Source organism: Lepidochelys olivacea, assembly GCF_965140295.1.
Source record: "Lepidochelys olivacea isolate rLepOli2 genome assembly, chromosome: 1".
Taxonomy (NCBI): Eukaryota; Metazoa; Chordata; order Testudines; family Cheloniidae; genus Lepidochelys; species Lepidochelys olivacea.
The window spans coordinates 343,581,746-343,598,019 of record NC_140411.1 but is presented as its reverse complement, the minus strand read 5'-3'; the positions used below and the strand labels follow the sequence as shown (position 1 = coordinate 343,598,019).

The following is a 16,274-nucleotide window of genomic DNA, read 5'->3' as shown; positions in this document are numbered from 1 at the left end:
CAGACAATCACAACAGGGTTGGCCTCTATGCGCTACAAAAATCAAAATGTTAAAGTCATATTAATAATTATATAACAATTATGTAATACCAATAACTGGCCAAAAAGCAAGAAATGGAAATTCATGAGGAAACAATCAGAGTTTAGTCAAAAAAATGGATAGTGTTTTTCATGGAAAATTTTAATTTTCTCTGAAATTTTATGTGAAACAGTTTTGGCTTTTTAACACAACACTGATGCCAAAAAATGCTCAGATTTCAGAGACAAAAATATTTTTATCCCCCCCCCCCGCCCCTTTCAATCCCCTTTTCCCCAGTTTTTCATGCTTTCTTGGTTTTTCATGGAAAATGAAAAAATACAGTGAAACAAAACATTTTCTGCAAACACGTCATTGAGGACGAAAGGCTGTTTTTCATCAAAACACATTTTCGGCTGAAAAATCTCAACCAGCTCCAAGGAAAAAAAAAAAATCTTTCTAGCCAAGTAAGTCTTCTGCGTGACACAATGGAATGGAAAACAAAACAAAGGGCATACGTAACTTTTTGTCTTAATGAGTGCATCCTACAGACCTACCACTCTCTAGCATTGCTACTAAGGCTCTGCTAAAATGTGCCACAACTGTTGAACTTTAGCCCTGAAGCAACAATTCTACCAAGGCTGAGGAACAGTAATAAACGATATGTGAAGACAGTTAGAATATCAGGGTTGTAAGGGACCTCAGGAGGTCATCTAGTCCAACCTCCTGCTCAAAGCAGGACCAATCCCCAATTTTTGCCCCAGATCCCTAAATGGCCCCCTCAAGGATTGAACTCAAAGCTGTCCGACTACATTGCTGTCAGAAGAAATAAAAAGCTGGATACATTCTAAAGGTTCCCCCATCTCCAATTAAAACCCAGCAGACAGTTTTTGGATCTTTTGTTGTGAGCTACATGAAAGCTTTGCAGTGAAGATGGGAAAGGCATGTGGCAGTGGATTCAACGGTAGGCTATCCAATTGTCATTCCACAATCATTTTACGGCCTGATCCTGCACCGTTGAAATCAGTGGAAATTTTACTACTGACTTCAACAGTGACAGGATTAAGAGAAGAGCTACAAATGAGTATGCCGCAACTCACGAATATTAAGATTCAGAGGCAGAAGGGTGATGACTCCAAGAGCTGGCACTCACTAATTCTGCCTGCAAAACATGTTTGGACCTAGCATCTTCTGATCCACGTTGCAGACCTCACTTGCGTGAGCTAAATGAGTAGCTCCATTAGCAGGTTGCATTAGTAAACCGTTATCCTCTTGTGGCTCAATGTACATTGACTCACTTTGCTAATGCGTTTGACATGCTGCCCACAAAACTGGGGGACAAAGAATGTGCTATTATCTTGTCTGCACAACACTGGAAGAGACTAGTGGCTTACTCAGAAGTGAATATAATACAAATGTACTGAGCGTTCCTTTAGTAAACCTTACAAATAGTAGCTCTACTGAAATGTTTCCCCCTCTCTTAATAGCTCATAAAAAGAAACAATGGCTGTTACTCTAAAGGGAAGTGGTCTATAAATCCAGTCCTAATAAATATAAACTGCCTGTTCAATGTTTATACAGAGGTAGGAACTGGCTATTCATTTTTGGCACGATATATAAAAATACTGCTCTATTTCTAGCAACATATATTTACAACTCCAGCACATGACTCATCGACTGTACATTTTCTCGGTCAACCTCTGCTTTACAAAAGATGCGGTGGTGTGCATGTAAAAGAGGGATGGATATTCTACATATAAAAAGCGCGGTGATCCTGAATAATCAGACAGGCCACACTATGCCTGGTGGAACAAACTATTATTGTCTCCTTTAAAATGCTGGTTCTAAGCAATGAAAGTAAGATAACATTATAATCATGGAACCTTATCGTCACTGAAAGTTATCCAGAGAATAGAGCCTAAATATACAAGAACAAAGACTCCTTGTACAAAGAAGAAATTCTCAGCAGTGGCTTTGCTTTCTCATCTCCTCCTGTATATCAATTTGTGGACTTTTCCTACAGATGGGCATTTTGCTAGCAAGTCTCTTCAGTGTCTTTTCTACATGGAAAAGCTCCTGGCCAGAAACTTCTTGACACAGAATCATATGAAAGCAGCTCAGGCTCTCTGCTAAAATGGATACTTGCACTTTACATGGCAGGTAGGAATCTAGTGAGGAATGATATTATTCCCTCCTCTTTATTGATGTGGTATATTTAAGGCTGAGAGTTTGTCACGGAAGTCACGGGTTCTGTGACTTTCCATGACCTCTGTGACTTCTGCAGCAGCCAGTGCAGCTGGCTCAGGCAGCCCCTGGGCCCAGTCTCAGGCCACCCCCCACCCCCGCAGCAGCAGGAAGAGTTTGGGTGTGGGTGGGGGGCTCAGGCCTGGGGTACAGGAGGGGTTGAAGGTTCTGGGTGGCGCTTACCTTGGGGGGGGCTCCCCCGGAAGCAGCAACATGTCCCTCCCTCAGCTCCTAGCTCCGCGTGCTGCCTCCACCCGCAGGCACCGCCCCTGCAGCTCCCATTGGCCACGGTTCCCGGCCAATGGTTGCTGCGGAGCTGGCAGCACGTGGAGCTAGGAGCTTAGGGAGGGACACGTTGCTGCTTCCGAGAAGCCAGGTAGGGAGCCTGCCAGCCCTGCCAATTCCATTACCCCAGCACCAGCGGGGGTCCCTGGCTGCTCCCACCCAAGCATCCTCAGCACCCCTCAGACCACCACCCCCAGCACTTGCGGTGCCCCCTCTGTGCACCCACCCTGTGAACCCGGGGCCGCCTCCCCCCCAGCACTCAGGCCCCCCCAGGGCCTCCCCCCAAGAACCCATGGGCCCCCCCTGGGCTGCCCCCCCCAGCACCCATAGGCCCCCCCCAAGCACCGCGGCACTCCCAAGATTTAGTCAGGGGTATAGTACAAGTCACGGACAGGTCACAGGCTGTGAATTTTTGTTTACTGCCCGTGACCTGTCCATGACTTTTACTAAAAATACCTGTGACTAAAACTTCGCCTTCGATATATTTCATCAGGTGCCTGTTCACACCATTGTTGTGTTTTGGAAACAACTAATTTCTGTAGCTCTCCACCCCTTTATATTTGTCCTGTTTGTTTCTCAAATGTTCAAGGCTGATCCTGTCCTGTTCAGAAAGGGCTAGAGAGACATGGACTCACGTAAGTTCCCCCAGTACTCTTTGCCAGTTTGGTTACATTTTTATTTCCCATATACTTTTTAAACCAGGGATTTAGAATAGCTCAGACCTCCGATTGCATTAGAGTGACAGACACAGCATTTGTCAGATGAAAAGGCTTTCAACACCCAGAGTGTTAAGATGTATTTTGGGCACAGAGCCATTAAACACACCAGAAGTAATATGTTAATGTACTCTGTATGGATATCTCCCATCTTCCTCATGTCATTTCTTACGCATCCCCTTCAGGATTCTTGATTCAACAGCCGCACCTAGCAGACGGGAGATTTTCGGTTTGCTAATTTAACATGGTTTCCATGCATGTCTATTACTGGGCTTTGATCAAGAGGATTTGTAATGATTCCTCAAGAACCTTCAGGAACCCAGATCACTGGAGGTGGTACTATACATCTATTTTCTCTTTAAACATTCCTGGCCCAGGTACAGAAACAAGTGCAGTAGTCACCAGAAGTGCAGCTATGCTGCTGGCATGCCAAAAAAATCTGGCATCAAATGCAGAAGTCAAGGCAACCTGAATCATAAAATTCTGTATCACAAGGCCTTTGTATCACCTTGAATTGAAAGCACGTGGTATGGAACTTATGAAGCAATGGCCACTATAGAGAGAAACGTATCGTCTATTGTCTTAGTTAATTAACAGGCCTGTATGAGATGGATTCTGAATAGATAGGTTACTTGGTCAAGAATGGGGTGGCTATGGGCAAATGCCAAGATTTATGAGCAGTGAAGCTGATAACTGTGGTGCAGTGGAATCAGGGGACCTGGGTTCTGGCACTGCCAGTGACCTAATATGAGTCCTTGGGCAAGTTACTTCACTGTTCTGTGCCTCAGTTTGCCTTATCTAATTAGACCATAGGCTCCTTGGGGGAAGGCTTGGCAACGTGTCTGTTCAGTGCTTATGATGCTAGGGTCCTGTAATACAAATGGAAAACTGGAGACAATGGTTTTGGCTCAGGCCCTATATGAAAGGGAATTAACTCAACCATTCTTTGAGGAAATAGTTTTCCTAACAAACATTTGCGAACACTTAAGCACGCACCTTGGTGTCAAGCAGTATTGAAATCAGTGCCAAGAGGCCACACTCGTTCCCCCTAGACCTAGCAGAACAGAAGAGGATACATTCTGTCTGCAGATGTGAGTATACAGCTGCCACTGACTTCGGCGTGGGCTTCAGATTAAGCATATGCTGAAGGGTTTTTGTTGGATCTGTGCCCAGTACCTTGTATGGGTAAACCCACTAGAAGCAGAGTTTTAACCCCCTAACCCTGTTAGTGTGACAATGGAACAGCAGCTTACAGGCTAGCATGCAGCAGCCTTTTATTTCAAATTTAAATAAACCTCACACCCACCAGATGTTATGGTGAAAAAAAATTACAATTTTGTCTCAAGTGGTTTTTTGCGGCCACCAGAATATCAATTTTAGCAAAAAAAAAAAAAAAAAAATTGCAGCATTATGGCTGATCTTGTACTGAAGTAGATGGACTTTGGAGTTTCAAAAATTACCCCCTTTCCAAGGTTTTCTAAAACTGGAACCATTTATCAGAGTTGAAGCAAAATGAAAAAGCTCCAATTGAAAATTCTCAGATTTTGTTGCGTTTCTTTTGTCTTCCAATCCTCATTCTCCCACCAATGTATTGTGTGTTCTTGGGCAGATAACTTCTTTGTGCCGCAGTACCCCCACCCCCCGGACCTGCAGAATGGCCCCTTTTATATCCATGGACCACTCATTATCAATCTCCCTTAGCTACTTGCCATATTATCTGAGCACCTCACAATGTTAAATGTATCTTCACTACACCCGTGTTTGGCAGGGCAATGCTATTAGCCCCATTTTACAGATGGGGAATTAACGCACAGAGATGCTAAATGACCTGCCCAAGTCCAAACAGGAAATATGTGAGAGGGGCAAGATTTGAACCCCCAATTCACCCTAACCACTGGACTATCCTTCCTCTCTGGATACAGTAATGAGGGGAGCATAATATGGCCTTCAATTTTCATACAGCACCGTGAAGGTGTTGAGTATTATAAAGATCCATGTTACAAGAATTCATTATATTCTGTGTTGTTTTAGCTGTGTCGGTCCCAGGACATTAGGCTTTTTAATCAACTTCAGTACAGCACATAATGCATGTCAATAAATAAAACCATTTATAGGACCAGCTCATCAGCTCCTCCAATTTACTCCAGCTGTGGATTTGGCCCATTTCATTTATTGTAATTTTTTCCAGACAATTAGCACTTCTATCTTCCAATATAAATTGGAATGCGATTTTTAAAGGCATCAAGAGAGCCAGTTTGTCTTTTGTTAGGGGTAAAACAATATCAAAATACCGACCATCAAAATGCATAATACAGACCCTTAGGAGGTGTGAGATTGACTCCGTTTTTAAGGCACCATTGTACTGGTAAGATCCCTAAGGAATCAGCATGGCAGAGCATTGAGATTTTGCTGGGTTCGGGTCTCAGGTCATCAATGGTCACTTGTAAATAATGATTGTTAAAAACCTGAAGGGAAGAAAACAGGCCACTGTTAATTTACGGTAAAGCACACCACATTGGGGTAAAACAACATATTTGGTTGTCAGCATAATTCTCCATAGCTTGATGTGCAGGCATCAGCCAGGAGGGTTCATTTATCAGCATAGAGAGTCGAAATAGGCTCCTGAAACGCCATTGCAAGGGATGGAACTAGGAGTTGTATTGATCATGTCTGCAGTGTGGGTGAAACTCATCTGTAGGCAGAGAGCCAGCAAAGGCTATGCACCACTTTCTCTCCCACTCAAAAGAGGGTGAAAGCAGGATTCAAAGGGCTCGGGACTTCGTGCTGTCCTTTGGAACAGGGGTGAGTCCCACCTGTTGTGTCACATCATAGTTACCAAGGGACACACTCAGCTTGAGCTGACATGCCTGGGACCTCACATGTGGGCAGAACCTGGCCTGAAGTGTGTTATCTGAAGCCTTGTGGCAATGACTTTTACCAGACCAGTTAAGAGGGATGATAACATACTTGCTAATGTTTCTGCACCATCTAAGAGTCTGGGGCTGCTCACCAACTGAATTTGCTAGAAACAAATCCTGGCTCATCCTGGACTGGAGGTTGGAAGGGGCAAGGAGTCTCTTTCCCCTTCATGCATGCCTGGGGCTTGATCCTGCATCCGCCAAAATCAATGGCACTGACTTAAAGGTGCAGGATTGGGCCCTGCTGCACACTGCCACTCGCTCTGCCTACGCAAAAGGAGTGAACTGGCTAAGGCAGTAGGAAGGAGGTGTGTCCAGCATGGTTGTGGGCAGGGCTTTTATATCGGTAGGAGAGAGAGGGTAGAACACTCATAAAGAAAGTGTAGTGAGTTCCCAAGCCAGCTCCTCTCAGCTGCTTACGCTGCACAGCTCACGTGCAGACAGGCAAGGTTTAGCTCTTCTTTAATTACCAGGCGGTGGTGGCCTTGTTGCCTGCTAGAAGGGCCATCAGCTAGATAGGGCAGACAGATGCTCAGAGGGCATGCCAGCTGTTTCTGGCATTGCACGGGTAGTGCAAATATTCTTAGCTACCAGCGTGGGCCTTGCAGAACCTCAATGGTGACACAACCTAACCAGAAAAGGCAATGCGGGTGTGAGGTGCCATTTTAACAGATCAGTCCCTGGTCAGTAATTTGGCCTGAAAAGCACCTGTTCACTGCTGACATACAAGGGACTGCAGAACGAATGGGCGTGTCTGTTGTTCTGGGACTCTTCGCAAGCATGAGGTTGTGCTCCTTTTTCCGGAGTCAGAGGCGAGTGGATAAGGAAAGAGGTTTTAGCATGATTTAGGGGTGCAAGCCCCTAAACCTCCCACTCCCTTTCCCTACGGAATGTGTATGTGACCACCAATGCTGTACCAGCTTTATTGGGCAGGAGGGAGAAAACATCCATACTCCCTGTCCCCGCCCTATCCTGCCCCCTCATCTGATGTGGTTGCCTTGATAGGCAGAATAGCTTCTGTATGGCCAGGGAAGGGCAAAGTGAGATGATGTTGCATGGGCAGCCCAGTCCCCTCTTCCTTGTGTGGGGGGAGAGATCTGCACACAGGGTCCCCCCAACGTGTAGGTCTAAGGGAGATATCACCCCATGCCAACTAACACAATAAAAATACATAGATGATCCATTAGGCGAAAGTAAGGTGAAGTGCAAGGATTTTTTTTAATGCACTTTTATTAGTCTGACCTCCAGCTAATGAAATTCCACTGGACAGTCATTTAAACAGGATTATTAACCATGGGTGGTTATTAACCTATAAGTTTGGGGCCAGCATGGTATTTTCAGTCCCACTTGCAAGAGCTCACCTTAGTCACTGATGCAGGACAGATATTAGAGGGTTCCCTCATGTCCACCGCCTCCAGCTTCATCCCCACTGTGAAGAAGTGACTCCTCAAATCAGCATGATCCTATGCATATATATGGGAAACAAGCAAACCTGCATATCAGCGATACCGGCCACAGACTCAGCATTTATGAGAACCAAGTGCCCCAGCATTTTATTTTACAAGAGGTACATTTGCCTGAAGTAATGAATCTGCCTGTATTGCCTAATTCATATGTTGCTCTGTGGCTTTGATTGCTTTCTCCGGGTGGACAGTTTTCCTAACAAAAGAAAGAAACCAAGTACAAACTTTTAAGGCAGACCAGAATAGGCAAGAGAATGAAAGGATCCCATATTAATGCTTGGATCCCTTAGATGGATATTCGAGGCCAAATCTTTCATTCCTTAAACAGCCACAGCTTCCACTGACGTCACCTGAAATTTCTCAGTGGATGTTGGCGGCTCATGATGGTGAGCAGCTAGATTCTCATTTTCACAAAGGTGCTTCTGTGCTGGCCTTGCAGCATAACAGGATCTTAAATGGGACAGAGATGGATAGAATGTCGCCTGTGCAGGGGTCCCCGCATCTGGTGTAAGGGATCTACACCAGCCCTGTTCCTAGCCCCTCAGCCTGGGGGGAAGACTGGGCATTGTAACAGGGGACTGTTTCAGGCGGGTGGCCAGAGTGCACTGCCCTAGAGCTATTCTCCATTTCCCAAGGCCCATGGGGGAGACGTGAAGGAGAGCAGCCCGCAGGCTGCTCTAAATTTATACAACCGGCTAGGCAGGTTCCTATGTGACAAGAGAACACAGGAAGCACGAACACAACTTTAAAGAGACCTTAACCCATCCCCCACTCTGACCCTGACCAAACACAGGTAACTCAAAATTAGGCCCAGTGACCTTATTCAGGCTCTCTACAGTTGAGACAAGGGACAGTACTAGATGACAGCCATTTATTTTAAAAGCCAGGCAACGAGACCACACATTACTGCCTTAGGGCTATGTTAAGGCACACAAGGTGGGCACGAAGGGATCACACAGCAGTTGGGACACTCTGGCTGACTCAGCAAAACTGCCTGTGGTCATTAGTGCCCATCCAGCTCTGCTGGATGGTACAGAAGAGGGTAGGGGCCATGCCCCTGCCCCTTTGGCGAGCCTAGCTCTGGTGAAGGCATTCAGGGGATGCAGACCCCGGGATTGTGGCTGACCTCCATGCAGCATCACAAGAGCTGGAGGGATGGATGGATCCTTGGTCCGGCCCTCAGCTTGCAGACCAGCACAGGAGTGGCAACAACCTGGCCCTACAGCCACACATGATTTCAACAAGGTTTCCCAAAAGTCACCACTCCAGCTGGCCCCCCTCAGCCAGACAGAATAGGCCAGAACAAGTCCTCAGATCCCAAAAGGCAGGCAGCAAGGTAGCACGTTTACAGGGCAGCGCGGGGAAGCCAGCCAGCCAGCACTATACCTGGTCTGTGCATAAGTAAAGGACTTCTGTCCCCAGGGCAGCGCCCTCCACAAACACTAAATCCACTAAGGGCCAGAGTCTACCAGTCTAACAGGAAGGATGGCGCCAGTGGTTACAGCTTTAGGCTGGGATTCAGAAGATCCACATTCAATTCCTTGCTCTGCCAAAGGCTTGCTACGTGATCATTGGCGGGGTCACCTAGTGTCTCTGTACCTCTGTCCCCCATGAATAAAATGGAGATATTAGTCCGTCCCTACTTCACAGGAGTGGTGCAAGGTTTGTAAAGTCTGAGAAGTGATCAAATAACATTATCTTACTCAGGCTGAGCAGTACCTTACTCTGCAAGGAGAAGATTTCAGTGGAAAAAGAGACTATGTGAATATGGGTGGCTGAATCTGGACCCAAACAGACACCCTGATTTGCTGGCCTGTGCATGAACGATTGATGGAGAGGTTTGTCCAGCGACCTAGGGAATTAATTTGGGTGTTCAAATGCCTTAATTGGCTTTTAAACTCTCAACCTCAGGCCCCAAACTGGGACGGTGCTAAACACTAATGTATCCTTTGCAAGGAGCAGGCAAGCCTTGTTCCCATGATTTAGACACCTATATCCTCAACAAAGGACATCACAAGTAGAAGCCCTAGGACCACATTGGATTAAGGATCACGTTTCAGTTTTATTAGCTCAAGAGTGATCTCCTTTCTGTGGTAAAATAGTATTTCCGAACCATCAGTCCATTAGCCAGTACATCTCCTGTGATAAGAGGTATTGTTTCACTTTAAAAAAAATGTGCTGGACTCCAAATTGCATGGAGAAAACCTACTTCTATCTAATAGTACTTGGCAATGCCATTCCCTTCTACATTCACCGCTACAGGTTATATTCCTGTCTTAAAGTGGTTTTATATTGATTCAAAGTAGTATGTCATTTTTCCCCCTAGAACTGTCTTTACTTACGGATTTAACCGTTTCTATTTTGGGGAACTTATGTTTCTAGTGACATTGAAAGAAGGGTTTTACAAGCTTCAGGAGAGATGGAGGAATCAGTGTTTTAATCTTGCTTTGCACTTCTATAGTACCTTTCATCAGAGGATCTCAAAGCACTCTAAAAAACATTAATGGATTTAGTCTCACTGCAGGGTAGATATTATTTTCTCCATTTTGCAGATAAGGAAACTGCCGAAGGCTAAATTAATTGCTTAAAGCTACACAGTAAATTAATGGCAGGGAAAGGAACAGAACTCAGGAGTTCTAGCCTCTGGCTGTATATTTTAACCATTAACAATAAAGCCTAGTGCTTATCTAGCGCTTTTCACCCATAGATCTCAAAGTGCTTTACAAAGGAGGACAGTATCTTTATCTCCATTTTACAGATGGGGAAACTGTGGCACAGAGAGGCAGTGACTTGAGATGCTTACTCATGTTTGGTAGTTATCATCCCCTCTGGCAAGGGGCCAGTCCTGCTCAGTTCTAATAGCACAATCTAGCCCACAAAGAGGGTGACGTCCCATTTCTACCAGCCTTACAGTGAGCAATATTTTATTCTGGGATCAGCCCCATTGCTTCAATGGGATTGCTCATGGAGTAAGGCAACTACTTGACAAGAGTAAGGGTAGCAGAATCTGGCCCTGTGTAAATAGTGCCTAGAGCGTATGATGGATGCTTCAGAAATGCATATCGTCATCACCACCAAAATCATCAGCTTTGCCACTGAATGTTTCAATTAGAGATGGGCGCGGTTGCAAAATTCAGACCTGAGTCCAGATCTAAATTTCAAAACCCCCAAAGTTTAGAAGCATTTGGACTGAGGATTTTGGTTTGGCCTGTTACAGACACTGGGTCCAGCCACGAAGTTCGTTTCTACGTTTTGAATGCCCCAACCATTTGCTTCAGAGTATATAGACAGGGATCATTTGCAAAATGTGCACTTGGGAACTAGGTTTGGACTGCAACACCTTCCCCCAGATCTGGGATATACAGCGTCGAAATATTTTGAAAGTCCAGATCCAGCAAAGCACTTAAGCATGTGCTTTACTTTGAATAAGTGAGTAGTCCCATTGATCTCAAAGGGGGTTGCTCATATGCTTAAAGTTAAATCCATGTTTAAGTATTTTGCTGATTGGGGCCTAAATACCTATATCCTATTGAGAATCATTTTTATCTGCATCCATTTCTGGAGCTGAGTTTTCTATAGCTAGTTTTTGTTGTTGCTTTCTTAAAGAAAAAATTAATTCAACAGAAAGAACAACTCTGTAAAAGTCTAACGATACATAGCATAGTTTTGTTTCAACAGCACTTCGGATCTTATTTTGCAGCCCAGCACCTTAATGTCTGAGCACCTTAATGTCTCAGCATCTTCCATGTAAAATCAATACCAATAGTGAAGTCCCTAGTGGACTTCATGGACTCTCTGGTATTTCTTTCTTTTTGGGGTCAAAACTCTACATACGGTAGAGGGTTTTTGGGGAGGAAGCGGGGGCTGGGAGGGGGCTGATTTGTTTTGTTCAACAGTTGCATAGGGATTTGGGAGTAAAAAGGGGTGTCACTGTGGAATGTCATTCTGATGACATTTGCATCACCCCTAAAGCCAGTTAGACTCTGGATTCACCTGATCTCCCCTGGAAGTTTGTTACACAATAACAATATTTATGAAAAATGTCTTAAACCACACACTTTCACCACAACAATAGCAGGGTGGGGGGAAAGGAAGGATCCAAAACACAGTCCTCCAGTCCCAGTGCTCTGACTGCTTTGGGCCACCGGGAATTGGCTAGGCTATGGCATATGCTGCTCTTCAAAACTCCAATTAACTGACATAATTTCCAAGAACAGGTTTCACTGAAGTGAAAGGAAAGCTTTTAATTAGTATTAGTCTCAAACTGATACACTGCATAATGAACTGCTCTCTCATTCCTGTATTCACACTGCTACACAATGTGCCATGTTAAACAGAAAAAACAGGAAAAAAAAAAAAGGGACTCTCCTAGTCATTCCACATTGTGTTCTCTCTCCTGGTTTATTTCCTTCTATAAGGAAGACCGAGTGTTTTAGGTACCTTTCTTATATTTAAATCCTCATTAGGAGCTCCTTGTTCCCCCAAAACGGATGCCCTCTGCAGTGGGAGTTTGGGATGTATGAAGAAAGGGCTCACTTCCTGGAAAGCAGTGGGGGCTAGCAGATCCGGCTCTATGCTACAGCTCGGGAGACTGGGTTTTAATTCCTGGCTCTGCTGGGTGACCTTGGGCAAGTGACTTCATGTCTCTGTTTCCTCTCCCGCCCTTTGTTTGGCTTCATCTTTGGAGTCTGCCCTATTCGACATTGGTGAGGCCTCATCTGGAGTACTGTGTCCAGTTTTGGGCCCCACACTACAAGAAGGATGTGGATAAATTGGAGAGAGTCCAGCGAAGGGCAACAAAAATGATTAGGGGACTGGAACACATGAGTTATGAGGAGAGGCTGAGGGAGCTGGGATTGTTTAGCCTGCAGAAGAGAAGAATGAGGGGGGATTTGATAGCTGCTTTCAACTACCTGAAAGGAGGTTCCAAAGAGGATGGCTCTAGACTGTTCTCAATGGTAGCAGATGACAGAACGAGGAGTAATGGTCTCAAGTTGCAGTGGGGGAGGTTTAGATTGGATATTAGGAAAAACTTTTTCACTAAGAGGGTGGTGAAACACTGGAATGCGTTACCTAGGGAGGTGGTGGAATCTCCTTCCTTATAGGTTTTTAAGGTCAGGCTTGACAAAGCCCTGGCTGGGATGATTTAACTGGGAATTGGTCCTGCTTTGAGCAGGGGGTTGGACTAGATGACCTTCTGGGGTCCCTTCCAACCCTGATATTCTATGATTCTATGATTCTATGAGTGAGAGATGGCCCATCATTATGCTGTCCCAGGAGCACACCGGACACTACTGTGATGAAGGGTGGCAGAATCCGGCCCTTTATTATTATTTTACAAGGTTCAACAGCTGAGAATCCAAAGCACATGCTTGAGCTGAAGCGTGAGGGAAGCTGCCAGCAATCCGGGGGAGCAGATTCCCGTCTATTCCAGGTGACTACGGCTATCAGAACCTGGCCCAAGAAGGGGTGGGGGCGGAGATGTCTTTGGCCGTTTCCGACATTTTATTCCCCCCATTTATGTATGAGCCAGACTATGAACCTTTACTCCCACGGCAGAGCAATTGCTCACCCCACGGACTGTAATGGAGCTAGATAGATGAGGATTTGGCCCACCAAGTTATATGGCCTGTATATAGGGCTCAGAATGGAAACGTCCCCTCAGCGTTTACCACAGAAGAGGGGTGCAACGGCGAGGTGGGGGTTGATGGGTGTGGAACTGCCAACCCACTAAGATGCTGCAAAATTCCTTCCCTCCAAGTGCAATTTCTCCTCAGCAGCCCGAGCCCAGAGAATTAACATGGTACAAGCAGGGCAGTAGCTCATTCAAAGGGGAATGATTTCTAACGTGAGCGATTACGGCCTACAACAGAGTTCCTGAGTTATGAATGGCAAATTACAGAACCTCTGCTGAATGAAAGAAAGCCCATCACCTACAGTCTGAACCACCTCAGGACTAGCCAGAGCTGTAATGAATCTCACAGCGAATCTCAAGAAGCAATTAAACTGAACCGCGTTCTCGCTGGCGTCTAGGGCGAGCACAGCAGATGCATTTGCAAATCTTCCAACGTGCTAAGACCCTGATCCTTTGCGTTGTTGGAAAGATGGCAGTCCAAAGCTACATTTGAGTAATCATCGTAACAGTGGGCTGCCCCTTACTATGAAACACGCTGTTGCAGAGCCTCTCAGTGGAGGATCTCAGATTGCTTTGCAATCATTAGTTAATCAAGCCTCTCCTCGTTCATGTGCAGTATAATCCCTGGTTTACATGCCCATAGAGCTGCAGGATTCGATGCTGTGAGAGGTGAAGTGACCAGTCTCCAGTCCCACACCAAGTCACTGACTGAATTGGGAACAGAACCCAGGAGTCCAAATGCCCCATCCCCTTCTTTAGGAATAAAGAAATTTGCTCCTGGGTGTCCCCACCTGTTCATTGTGGAGATAATCCTGGATCCAATCACTCACTCACTTTGAAAGTAGGGTTTATTACCCACACCCAGTTCGAATGCTGCAAGTACCTTTATAACAGGAGCCTAAATGATTTAGTGCCTAAGTGAGTTAGACTCCTAATGCCCATTGGAAGTCACTGTCCAACGGGAATTAGGCACTTAACCTGCTAAAGCTCTTTTATAAATACTAAGTGCCTGACTCCCATTGGAAGCCAGTGACTTTCAATGGGTTTTAGAAGCCTAACTCACTTAGGCACTTTTGTAGATGCCTAAATACCTTTGGACATCTAGCCATTAGGCACTTGGGTGTCTAATTCTTGTTGAAAGATGTAAGCTCCTAAATCACATTTGGAAATGAGACTTAAGCACCTAAGCTACTTAGACATTTTTAAAATGTTACCCAAAGCCATATTTTGAGCTGGCTACTCTAGCTGCTCTCACAAATTTTGAGGAGTGCACCCATTTTGCGAATACACAACCACATTCAGAGTCCTTTCTGCTGCTGCCTGGATACAATGATAAACCACAGTTTGGCCCGGCGTTTGGAATAATGGATGCAGACGTTTATACAGCAAGCTAGAGAGGAGCTCAAAATACAAAATTCAGATTCTGATTTCAAACACTCCCAAGCACTGGGCTATCAGATCCAGGACTTTGATTCAGGGTCCAGCATGAAGATAGGGGCCAATTGCGGAATTCAGAACTGGGTTTTGATATTGAACATTTCCAAAGTGACTGGATCCAGGGTGACCTCCACACTGAACAAAAATGAGTAAACGAATGATGAGCCTGATTCTTCTCTCCCTTCCGCCAGTTGCACTGGTGTAAAACACTAAAGACTTTGCCTGTGTCCACACTTTATTGCTACAGGGGCACAGCGACAGCTGGACCAAAGTTACACTTTAGTATAGCCACTCACTACAGCAATGGAAGGGGTTGTCGTTAATCCCCCTCCACGAGAGGCGGTACCTAGATCGACGGAAAAATTCTTCCGTCAACCTAGCGCTGTCTACACCAGGGGTAAATTTGGCCTCATTACATCACTCAGGGGTGTGGCTTTTTCACACACCAGTGAAAGTTAGGTTGACCTAACTCTTTAGGCCTTCAGTAAAACCTCACCCTGGTTTAGGCTGCTTGAAGAGAGGGGCAGAATTAGATCCCCATATTTTTTGATCACAGATTGTATTTTTTGTTTTTACTTTTCAATAATATGTTTCTCCCAATGTTTTTCTCAGTGCCCCTGGGAACTGGGTGTTTCCAATAATCTAATTTTAAACTAGGGTGACCAGATGTCTCAATTTTATAGGGACAGTCCCGATTTTGGGGTCTTTTTCTTATATAGGATCCTATTACCCCCCACATCCCTTGTCCCAATTTTTCACACTTGCTGTCTGGTCACCCTATTTTAAGCAGACAGTTCATAGAATCATAGAATATCAGGGTTGGAAGGGACCTCAGGAGGTCATCTAGTCCAACCCCCTGCTCAAAGCAGGACTAATCCCCAATTAAATCATCCCAGCCAGGGCTTTGTCAAGCCTGACCTTAAAAACTTCTAAGGAAGGAGATTCTACCACCTCCCTAGGTAACGCATTCCAGTGTTTCACCACCCTCCTAGTGAAAAAGTTTTTCCTAATATCCAACCTAAACCTCCCCCACTGCAACTTGAGACCATTACTCCTTGTCCTGTCCTCTTCTACCACTGAGAATAGTCTAGAACCATCCTCTCTGGAACCACCTCTCAGGTAGTTGAAAGCAGCTATCAAATCCCCCCTCATTCTTCTCTTCTGCAGACTAAACAACCCCAGTTCCCTCAGTCTCTCCTCATAAGTCATGTGTTCCACACCCCTAATCATTTTTGTTGCCCTTCGCTGGACTCTCTCCAATTTATCCACATCCTTCTTGTAGTGTGGGGCCCAAAACTGGACACAGTACTCCAGATGAGGCCTCACCAATGTCGAATAGAGGGGAACGATCACGTCCCTCAATCTGCTCGCTATGCCCCTACTTATACATCCCGTACTTTATACTACTTATAAATGCCATTGGCCTTCTTGGCAACAAGGGCACACTGCTGACTCATATCCAGCTTCTCGTCCACTGTCACCCCTAGGTCCTTTTCCGCAGAACTGCTGCCTAGCCATTTGGTCCCTAGTCTGTAGCTGTGCATTGGGTTCTTCCGTCCTA

At 45.4% G+C, this 16,274-nt stretch overlaps 1 protein-coding gene across 1 annotated transcript in view; it reads right to left on the bottom strand.

The window, feature by feature from the left end:
• Positions 1 to 16,274, bottom strand: part of SFMBT2 (Scm like with four mbt domains 2) — a 193,245-nt gene that overhangs the window by 61,947 nt on the left and 115,024 nt on the right. The window contains exons 8-9 of the mRNA XM_084636621.1: positions 7,540 to 7,641; positions 5,578 to 5,725 (exon numbers count right to left, since the gene is read on the bottom strand). Coding sequence (XP_084492747.1) covers positions 5,578 to 5,725; positions 7,540 to 7,641 — 250 coding nt within the window. The remainder of the gene's footprint in view (positions 1 to 5,577; positions 5,726 to 7,539; positions 7,642 to 16,274) is intronic.